Source organism: Carya illinoinensis, chromosome 15 (assembly GCF_018687715.1).
Source record: "Carya illinoinensis cultivar Pawnee chromosome 15, C.illinoinensisPawnee_v1, whole genome shotgun sequence".
In the NCBI taxonomy this organism is placed as follows: domain Eukaryota; kingdom Viridiplantae; phylum Streptophyta; class Magnoliopsida; order Fagales; family Juglandaceae; genus Carya; species Carya illinoinensis.
This window is the reverse complement of record NC_056766.1, coordinates 34,000,245-34,012,176: the sequence shown is the minus strand read 5'-3', so window position 1 is coordinate 34,012,176 and position 11,932 is coordinate 34,000,245. Positions and strand designations below refer to the sequence as shown.

At 33.3% G+C, this 11,932-nt stretch overlaps 1 protein-coding gene across 1 annotated transcript; it reads right to left on the bottom strand.

The window, feature by feature from the left end:
* Positions 1-8,593: 8,593 nt before the first annotated feature.
* On the bottom strand, positions 8,594-10,358 carry LOC122297198 (protein ASPARTIC PROTEASE IN GUARD CELL 1-like). Its single transcript, XM_043107175.1, has one exon. The coding sequence runs from the start codon at positions 10,308-10,310 to the stop codon at positions 8,823-8,825; it is 1,488 nt and encodes a 495-aa protein (XP_042963109.1). The 5' UTR covers positions 10,311-10,358; the 3' UTR covers positions 8,594-8,822.
* Between the last annotated feature and the right edge of the window lie 1,574 nt (positions 10,359-11,932).

Here is an 11,932-nt window from a genome sequence, read left to right as displayed (position 1 = left end):
AAGAGAGAAAACGGTACATGTGCAGCCCTTCATACTTGGGTTAATTCAACAAAAGTTATCTCATCTCATCTCACCATCTAAACACATACTATTTTACAAACCATCTTATCTCATTTTAACTCAAAAATCTCACTATTATTCAAAATATCTCATTTCATCTTATTTGAACTGCTTAACCAAACGAAACTTAAGTCATGTGTTTGATGTGATTTAGGCCGACTAAAAATGGCTTAAGACTATTATATCCCTTTTCCACATAATGTATATACATAAAATCATTGAAAAGTTTGGTCCCATTAGTCTTTAAGAATCGATGTCCAATATACAGCTATTGACCATTGTGTATTATGAAAGGTGATAGCTAGAAAAAATAGACCCAAGATTTCAGCCATGACTGATGATTAGCGGCTTGACATGCGAAACTGTGGTATTTGGATTAACATTCTTAGGCAGTAATTTATGGAGGTTGACTTGTATTTTCAAGCCCAAACAAACATGCAAGAAAGTTCTTCCTTTTTGCCAAAATCTGCTTCAATATATGTGTCCCAAGACAAGTCCAACCCCACCTTGGTTTCCTGCACATGAAAGGGTTTGTCGTGATGCGATGTTTTTTCAACGATCCACATCAAACCCTTCTTGTTTTTTAATTCAAATTCTTAATATTATAAATCTGTTTGTATGTGACAGTGTCAAAGGATAAATTTTTCAGAAAAATGCTATATCTACCGAGAGTTGGGTCCTGACATAGGACCCGACAGCTTTTTTTTTTTTAATTTTTTTTTTTAATTTTTTTTTTAATTTTTTTTTTTAAACTTAATGACTAATAAAGATTTTTTTAATAATAATGTTGTAATTTTTTTTAAATATTTATGATGATTAAAAAATACATAAAAAAAAGAAAAAAAAAACAAAAAAGAGAAATACACTTATCGGGACATTTTCTCAAAACTTTTCATCGGTGGCTATAGTGCCACTCAATTTCATATTCTAAAGATAGTTCTCCATTTGTCTCATCCCATGAAATTTTAATACAAAAGCTTTGGAACTCTATATTCTAGAATGGAGAATTCTATTTAAAGTTAGTGTCGATAATACATCATCCAGTAAATTGTTTACATGACCTAATTTAATTTATAATAAAAAATTTAAAACTTGAATATTATAAATCAATTTTATCATGTAAGTAATGTAGATAGTATGCTCTACACACTGGCTTACAAATAGAACAACTCTTGTAGAACTAATATTCTCTAAAATGTTTGGAATGCTCTATTTAGATGGATTTCTTCAAATCCCAACTATTTTCTTGAAACTTAATTGTAAGAGTTTTTCCACCTCAATGCTCTATTAGTTGAATAATTAACATATTGAATATTTGAAGTTGAAAAATATTAATATAGGAAAATCCTTATCGATGAATGATAGAACTCAAAGAAATTCACTTGATAAAATTCCCTAAGAATTTTAAAGAATTCATTTTTTCTTTATTAAAAAAATGTTGATTCATTTGAAAGTTATGGCAAAAAAGTTTAGATCAATTATTTCAAGAAAACGTTATATTATCAATCATCTCCACGTTATATTGTGAGAATGTGATATATTGATCAACTCTTGAGCTCAGTATAAAAGAAAGTTTATATAATAATTAAGAATAATGTTACATACAAATTTAGAGTGTGCAAGTTTCGCATATTCATTTTAAAAAAATGTGGAGTCTACTATTAAAAAAATAATTTTTTTATGTAAGTTTCATACTCATCCATTTTTCAAAAGAAAATATGTGAGGCTTGCACATCTTAAAATTGCAAATATCAATTCTCAATAATCTAGACAATACTGCATCAACCCAATGTGATAAAATAAAATGATAATATATAAATTTTATAATATATTATAATACATTATTTAATACCCAACATACCGTGTAGGTTTGTGGACAAGCACATGGTCTGGCATTGTGAGTACTTCCCAAAAGGTCCACACAGCTTGCAGCTTCCCTCTTTGAGAATATTGGAGACCTCTCCACCTTGACCCATTCTATGATGTTCTTTTCCTTTTTCTTTCCTTGTTTTTTTAATTTTTTGTTAATTACACTTGTACATTTATGAGAAATGTAACTAAAAAATGGCCAAAAGTTAACTTTAATAAGTATAAATCTAAATAATTATCATATCATTTTGAAGTGCAAAAGACTTCTATGAATGGCAAGCAAATGAACCAATTTAACATGAGTATACACATTTTCCCTCTCCATCTCTATTTGTGATGACCCGCTTTTAAGTGTATTTTCGCTTAAATGGTTGTTTTTATTTTAATTAATATATTAGTTTATTATTTTAATTTATTTGCGTTTTAAAATTAGTTTTTTAATTTAATTTAATTTATTTGATGTTGTGTTTTATTTCTTTAAGTTGTTTTGTAGTTTTTAATCTTTTTGGCGGTTTAGTTTCGTTTCCCGGAATGAGAATTGGACCTCATTTCTTTTTACATCTTTTTCCTTTTTCTCTTTTTCCTTTTTTCTTTTTCCCTTTTGTTCTTTTCCCTTTCTTTTTCTTTTTTTCTTTTTCTTTTTTTTCTCTCTTCTCTCTCCCCGATCGGCCCCCCCGAGCTCTCTCTCTCTCTCTCTCTCCTCCCTCTCCCTCACGCCGAACCCCTTCTCTCTACCGGCCCACCGTCGTCCGGCCACCACTCGGCCCCCCACCGGTCCCATTCTCTTCCCCTCCCTCCGGCGCACCACCCCACCCAAGCTCACCCCCAACCGGCCGGCCATTTGGCCGGAAAAAGCCCAACAAAGCCGCACGGTTTTGGCTCCGATCCGCCGCCGTCGCTCCACCTCCGGCCACCATTTCTTCACCACTTCATCACCGGTCCCTTGCCGTCCTAACCCACCCATTTCCGGCCTCCAACGACCACCGGAGTAGCTCCTACGAGCTTGCTTTCCGATTTGGGTATTTCGGCCATTTTCCGGCGATTCCGCCGCCACCCACGGCCGTTCATCACTTCCAATAGCTTCACAACCATCCCTTGACCACCCCCTATCAATCTCGTGTCCTAGTTTGTCCCCGTTCAAAAGTGGGTTTTTCAGACCCACGGCCACAGTGAATTTTCACTGTGACGTTGCTGTTTTTCCGCCGTTTGCATCGTCTCATGTTTTCTAAAATTGCCATATAGCGCTGTAAGTATTTTCCAAACCCTATTTTCAGATTTTAATATATATTGCTCATTCAATTATTTACTGTTGTTGGTTGTTGATTCCGGACTGAGTCCGAGGAGTTTCGGGGGTCGGATGGATGGAGGACGGAGTTGCCTGTTTATTTGATTTATGATTGTTGGTTTATTTTATTATGCATTGTTATGGCATTGCATGGTGCATGCACGTGTGTTTGTGGAATTGTGTGAAAAGCCTGTGTATTGGCGTGAGTGGTTTTACGGGTGCGTGTGTATCACGAGCCCAAGCCGGGATGAGTTATTATCTCGGTGGAGCTCCTCTGGTCACTCGGGAGCGGAATAAACTGAGTGATGTCCCCTGAGTTGTCGAGAGCGATGACGGGAGCGGGGCTAGGGGATGCTTGGCTACGAACGCGCCGGGCGCGGAACCGGGCATCGCCCTACTCACCAACTCCGTGACCCTTCGCTGGCGAGGGCTAGAGGATGCTTGGCTACGCACGCGCGGGGTGCGGAACTGGGCATCGCTTGTTAGGTGTCACACGAGCGGTGGTACTCTGCGGTGTGGCACTGGAGCCAGGGTGTGCGGATGACCCCTAGGGGAGGTCATGGTGCACGCGGTTAAAATTGGATAATGGTTTGTGAGGCCAAATGGGACTTTTGGCGTGGGCCAGATGGACTTCTGGTGAGATATTGGGCCGGATGGACTTCTGACGAGATATTGGGCCAAATGGACTTTTGGCGGCCAAATGTGACTTTTGGCGTGTTTTTCGGAAAAGATGTGTTTTTGGGCCAAATGGGTTTTTGGCGTGTGTGGAAAACTTGTGTTTTATGGGTTTTGTGCATTGGACATGTATCATGCATCTTGTTTGAGTTTTATGTGTTTTTATCTGGTAGTGTTTGGGTTTTACTTACCTGTGGTACCATTTTTGGTTCCGTAGCCTTTGGTGCAGAGTTAGAGGTCGATGAGAAGGAGGCTGAGCCCAAGGATGCGGCTCCGCCGGGCTGCTGATGCGGTGTTTTATATTTGTTAAAACTGTATTTGTGTTTGTAATATTTTATCTATGTATGTTTTAAACAGCTTGTATTACGTTAAGAAAAATTATGGTACTTAGTTACGACTTTCGTTATCCGCTGCGTGTTTCTCTATACACATATGTTGCCTTGCACACACTCGGCACCCGTCGATGGGATGGTGACCCGGGTTGTCACCATCCGGACGTCTCAATTTCCCTGTGTTCGGGCGTGGGGATTTGGGGGCATCACACTACTCAAGTTATTTTTAGACCAATATTACTATTTATCATAAATCTTTGAAAAAGTCTACACAACCTCCTACTATTCACACAACCTCCACACACCACACTTTTTTTAATTTTTATTATTTGTTTCTTTTATCAAATATTTAATATATGAATAATAAATAAAAGAATTGAATTAATTTAAGAAGAATAAACTTTAAAAAAAAATTAAAAAAATATTACAAGTTTGAAAAAAAAAATGATGTATGGAGGTTGGGAAGTTGTGCAACATTGCTCATCTTATAATTCTCAATCACACACGATGGTGTGTTACATTTCAAGTGGTTTCTTATATCAATTACTCAAATGACATTCACTTAAAATATGACAAATCACGAAATATGATGAGCGATAAAAGAACGGTTTAAGATTTTTTTTTTCTTAAAAAAAAGAAAAGTATTGTTCTAATATTTATAGTTATATTTGATTTTGTTTTAAAGAGCCCCAGACCCACATGTTGAGTTTTCTTCTCTCAAAAATCTAAACCTTGAATTTTCCTCTAAATTCAAAGCAAAATCCCATCCATCAAATTTCAAAACAGTGATTAAAGTTTAAAGAATAGTGTGTGTATATATATAGGAAATTATTTTAATAGTTTGAAAAAATCTATTCATCATTCCAATTATCATCATCCTCTCATCATCCTATAATGTGGTATTAGATGATAGATTCACAAGTAAAATATAATAAATAATCTCTAATTATCTAATAACACATTATGGAATGATAAGCAGATGAAATCTTACGTGTTATTTTTGAAAAAAGTGGGCTAACCTATTACTCAAATGATAAAAAATAAGTAAATAAAAAACAAAACTCTTAATAATGTCTCTATTTTTTCCAAAAGAAATGTATGAGATTTGCACACTTTAAAATTATGTTTGGTATTATTGTTTTTATTGTTAGAATAATACTACTTGAAATCTTGGCCATTTGAAACTTACCACTCATATGCTCTTTTTTAACGTGGCACCATCACCTAGTGTAACGCGATTTATTAAAAAATTTCAAAATATAAACACAAAAAAATAAATGAGACTTAAAATCTCAGTTTTCTTATTTTGATATTTTCAAATTTTTTATTTAAATATATCTTTTATATTTTTTTAACTTTTAATAAATCATGTTACGGTGCCATATCAAGAAAGCTATATTAGCTGTAGGTTTTACTGCGTAATGTCGTAACGGTGCAGTTAATGAAACGCAAATACATAAAATGAAGCCGAAGCCAAACCAAAGGTTGTGAATTTCGTACCATACAGAAAAAATAATTATTTTGTATCAGGTCAAATATCGGCCGTTTCAGTTAATACTGACCAAAATTCAGTATATTGGCCGAAACCTATATTTTTGTATTTTTAGCATATTTTCATAATTTTTATTCAAATTCTCACATCTAAAGGTTCTTTTAAAAAAAAAAAAATTAATTCCCTTTTCTTGAGTATTGAAAATCAAATCGCTACTTCATTTTTCATAATAAAGATGAATGATTTTTTTTTTTAATAATTGAATTGATAACTTAGAAGTATTATTAAATTTTATAATTATATATTTTAATTTTTTAAAACTTACATTAATGTTATTTTAAATTATAATTTATATTTATATAATTAATTTATCTATATATAAATTATTTTAAAATAATATTTAAAATAATATCTACATCAAAATATTTTATTGTATTAATAAAAATGTCACCAGAATTATATTCAAAACTCAAAACTCAATCCTTGTCAAGAACAGTTGGAAATGGGAGTAGTAGGAATACAGCTCAGTATGGGTCCCAGCAGCTCAAAGGCCACGTGTCGAGTAATCAAAGGAAATATAAAAATATCAAGCAATCCCCATTAAGCACAACGACAATCATGGAACCAGTCCCAATCTGTGTAACAGTTCGTTTTCGTAGACAATCAAAGGTTGTCTTCCACTCCCAAAAACTGGCCACCACAATGTGATCTCTTCTTCATCACCCGTAAAGCGAACCCACTAAACCCACCACATTTTTTTTATTAAATTTTTTATAATGAAAACTTGGATTATTGCGTGGTGTTTGATCTTTTCTAATAAGTCTTTTTTTTTTTTTAAAGAAAAACTCTTATCATTTATTGATTAGAAAAAATTATATTCATGATTGGATACATTATGAGATATCATCGTATCAAATATGATGTCATAAATCGAAAAAATACATTTAGAGTTTTACCAGTATACTATTTCTTTTTATAACTGATCTGATCTTCAATATTATTAATACTCCCTACAGACAAACATCCAAAAGATAATATTCTAAACCTAAATAGAGACTCAACCTTACTCTACATATAAAGAAAGGATTCAACCCTTACAAACAAACGTCCGAGAAACAAACTCCTTTTTTTTATTTTAATTAATAATAAGGAAACTAAAAAAAAAAAAGTAAGATAGATAGAAAAAATAACGAATTACAATTTAGATCAACTCCGGTAAATTTCAGAATCTGTGGCAGCTCGTGTAGATAACATATTTGTTTCTTTTTAGCCATAAAGGTCAAATTTGAAGGTTTGGTGTTAGCGAGTCTGGTGATCTGGTGCATGTGTAGAGAAGAGCTGCTGAAAAGAGTTGCACATGAGAACCACACACAGTGATTTTTGCAAAACTATCACTTTCCTCTGAACGATTTTTGACTTGTAAATCTACTTGTGCCACTCGTGTTTCTAAGAAGTTATCGAAAAGCTATAGGTCTGTCTTTTTTGGCCTCGAAGAAAGTAAAAAGAAAAAAAAAAAACCTTTATAAACAAGTTAGGTGAATGAAAGAATGATGGAAGAAGAAAGAGGAAGAGGAAGAAGACAATGTCTACTTTCCTTTTAGTGAAAATTAAATATGGAGTCCTTGGTTTTTTACGAGAGAGGGGGGCAGGTGTTGAGGGCATTTTCTAAGTCTTGTTGGTTATATAAATGAGATAAGATGAGATTAAAAAAACATTTTATAAATAGTAGTAAAATAATTTAATTTAAAAAGTTTTATGAAGTTTTAGAAAATAAGAAAGACTAGGCATTTTTGGAAGTTATACTATTAGTTTCCACTATGCATTACATTTTATAAAATAGTTTTACTATACACAAGCGGCTGTGTTAACACACTATTTATAATAGTACACATTACAACTTCAAAAAAAAAATTAAAATACTAATAATTTCTTAGGAAAACACTATGGGTCCCAAGACATTGTCCCGACAATGGTTCCGATTGTATTTTTTTAAAACTTAGAGATTAAGAAAGTATTTTTTAATAATATTGTAAATTAAAAAAATGTTTAAAGGATAGAAAAAATGCATAAAAGAAAAAGTGAAAAACACTTATCGGAACATTTTTTCGAGAGAATTTGTACTCTAATATGATACAATTTCTTAACATAACTGTTTCCACATCAACAATGTGTTGGTGTGTAAAAAACGAGACCTATAACTGTAATGTAGGGGATATTTTCAGACTAATACATGGTGTGGCCTCTTTTTTTTTTTTTTTTTTTAAATAAAAAATAAAAAAGAAATAGTATCTCTTATTGAAAAGCCTTCATAAAATAAAGGAATAGATACAAGAAGAATAATGTTTCATATCTACTACATCCTACGCTAACTCTAAAGAGATTTTATGAATAACATGGTGTCATGGCCCTCCAGTGTCAATTTCATTACTCACAATGTAGCAAAATGGACCATTTTTCATAAATATCATTAAAAGCATTTAGGCTCACCTCATCTTCTACTACCTCATTGATCTATCATTCTTTTTCAAACCCCATTTAATTTAAGAAAAATTTAGTTATGTATATCAATTTAATGTGATTGATTAAAAAGAAAATTTTATTAAAAATAATGTTAATTTAAAATTTGAATATGAATAAATTAGTATTGATAGGTAAATTAGCATACAACTTTATTTATACGTAACAAAACTCTTTAATTTATAGAGAATAATATTAAATATAGTTATAGAGTATACAGGCTTCATACACTTCTCTTACAAAAAATAGGTATACAGTTTTCACACACTTTTCTTAAAAAAAAAAAGAATCTTCTATTAAAAAAATATATTTTTCCATATGAATCTGCACAGTTATGTTAAAGAAAAATATCGAAATCTGAACTTCATATAAATAATTATTTTTTTAATTATAAACTTTATTTTAGATGAAAATACACAGAAACTTATACATTTTAAGATCTTATATGACAATAATTACGAGCCACATCAAGCCAAGCTCTCCTTTGGAATTTAATTAGATGGGCCCACTTTATCGTACGTTACCTTTCCTGTATATTATACGGTTTATCGGGAATATAAGGGTAAATTAACTGCCCTCCTACGGAAGGGCTCTAACATTTATTGGGTGAGAACGCCAACCGCGAGTCTGCCAAATCGTAGCTGACACGTGTCCCTTGTTGCTGTACGTTTCCAATAATTGACAGAGAAAATGATGAAGGCGCAAAGGCCAGACAGTAGGTTCCGACCGAGTCGACGGGGATCAGGTAGTTATTCACCGGTAGCGTCAGAGACTTCCCCTCCGAGAACCGGAACGACACCGTTGGAACTTGCACCGAGGTACGGGATGACAGATCGTAGCAGGTGTCGAACAGAGAAACGCCGCCCGTCGAGGGCAGGTCCCGAGTTAACTGCACGAACGCGTCACGGAGCGCGTTGTAGGCCTGGGTCTGCAATCGGGTTATGGTCGTACCCGAGTCGATGATCACTCCGCCGTTTCCTGACGCGTCCATTTGAAACACCGAGGCCGGGATCGGGAGGGGCATACCTCCGACGCTCAGTCCGTCGAGTCCGATGAAGTAGAACGTGTTTATCTTTTCATTTTTAAGTAAAGTGGTAGTGACCGAGTCAGCGGGAGGAGCCGAGTTGAAGTCGAGAGTCGAGTGCTTGCTCGAGAAACGGTCCACGAGGCAGTATGAGAACGACGACGCTTTGATCTGGGAGGGAAACGAGAGTGAACCCCCACCGAGTCCAAGTAAACCGGCTGCCCCAACGAATAAGCCCTCGTTGTCGTGGCCGCAGCCCAAAGCGATATTGTTCACTGCGCCAGAGCTCCCGAACGACACTGTCTCCGTCGCCATGTCGCCTGTGGTGTACGACTTGTCGCCATAGGAGACGCGATAGAGACACTTTCCTGCGCTACAACCTCGAATCCGGACAGCCTGGCATTGCGGGGAAACGCAGGAAACGGACTTGTAGGAGGAGGAAGAATTTGGGTCGAATATTGGATCGGATTGCTGGTAGCAGTTCGCACAGGGCTTACATTGGAGCCAGTTGATGTCGCTGCCAGTATCGAGGGCCATGTAGAAAGGCTTGGCGGGGGTTCCCACGCCAATGCTAGAGAAGTACTCACCGCTACCCTGGCTAATCCCGGACACGACCGGAGTGGACAGATCCTCGGGGAGAAGCTCCTCCACAGGTTTAAGATCCGACTTCTTCACACCGTCAAGGGCGAGCTGGAACTTGGTGGTGAGAGATTCGACCCGGACCGAGTCGCGCTCGAGTCGAGCAAGAACAAGGCTCTTGTAGTCTTCATGCGAGGACTTGTAAAGTGACTCTCGTGGGTAAACCTGAACCGAGAAAAAAGAGGAATTACGGACCTGAGCTTGTTGCAGGTGCTCTTTCTGTTGAACCAAGGGCTTAACGGTTTCATGGTCGAAGTTGAGGACTGCACGGGCTTGTTCGAGCGAGGCCGAGACGTCAAGGAATGTATGAGTAGTCTCGGGTAAGTCTCGAGAGAAAGCCAAAGGAAACAGAGAAATCACAGAAAAAGCAAAGAAAATGGTGGAGAAGAAGAAACAGAAATACGCGTTTGGAGCCATTTATGAGGTCTACTGCATGGATAGCTTCTTTGGGTTACGTACATAGTTTTAAGAAGTGATTAAATAGTGTTGAAAGTTATATAAAACATAAAATCGGATTTTTTTGGATATTACATATAAATGTATTTTTTTTTTAATTTTAAATGAGCTAAAGGGTTTATTTGGAATTGTAATGGGAGTTTTACAAAGTGATTAAATATGTTTAAAAGCTCTTTAATACAATAATTAGGTTATTTGAAAGTTATATATCAAATTATGTTAGAGATACTTCTTCTCAAAAGTGTTTTTTTGAATAATACAAAACGTAATTCGAATTCTAAAAATATATCAATAGACGAAAATACCCATATAACTTTTAGATAATTACAACTCTGAAACTTTTAAAGATATGGTCATAATGTTTTAAAATTTAAATAATTTAATTCTACCTCAAAAAGTATTTCTTTTTTAATTTATTTTCAAACAAATGTAACATGATTGAATGTGTTTTAAACATTGGTTGCCAAACAGAAAATAAATTTTTAATGGTAGAATTTATTACTTAAGTTATAAGTTCTAAAACTATAAGTTATATTTCCTACTGCAATTCCAAACATACACAAAAAGTTCATTTCAAGAAAAATATCATTTTGGTGTTTTTCCTCAAATGTGCTTTTCCAGATAATTTAGAATGTAGTTTAAATTTTAAAAAAACTGTTAATGGACAAAAATGTCCATACAACTTTTAGATAATTACAATTTTTAAACTTTTAAAGATATCTTTAAAAAATCAAATTATCGTTATTTCTACTTCAAAAAGCACTTTTTAAATTTATTTCTAAATAAATATAATATATATTTGAAAGTGTTTTAAATATATGGTTATCAAATTATAAAAAAATGTTTAATAATAAAATTTATTACTTAAATTATAAATTATAAAATTTAAAATTATAATTTATATTTTCTACCATAATTCTAATTTATAAAATATAATAAATAATTTAATTTTTTAATCTTAAAATAATAATAATAAAAATTTAAAATTTAAAATTTAAAATTTTAATAATATTTTATTCAATTTTTAGCTTTTATTTAAAATTATTTCATTTCATCTTATTATTTAAACAATCTCTAAATATTAGTGGCCAACCACATTAATTATTTTTGTCTTTTAATTTTTGTTTTGTTTATATTTTGGATATCATTTTCATTATCTCCTCCTCAATTTAGAGTAGTCTCGACTCTGTTAACTATTGGTAGCAAAAGCTGTTGATATATATACATATATATAGATATATATATATATATATATATATTTTAATGGTACATTTTATCACGGGATTTGAAAAATGGTGAGATTAACATTGGTTGGTTGGTTTTGTAGTATGAAAATAATAAATGCAAAATCTTTTATATAACAATTTTTTGAGAAAATCTATTTAATAAATTTTTTTTAATGTACTCAATATATCGCTGATGACTCTTTTTGTTAAATCAATGATATTTTGGTAAAATAAATGATTAAAATACATTTATTTTAAAATATAATTGTGTAAAAGATTATAAAAATAATTGTATATATGTGTATCACATTACTTTTTGTACTAAGTGACGTGGAAAAATTAAAATTAATTTATATT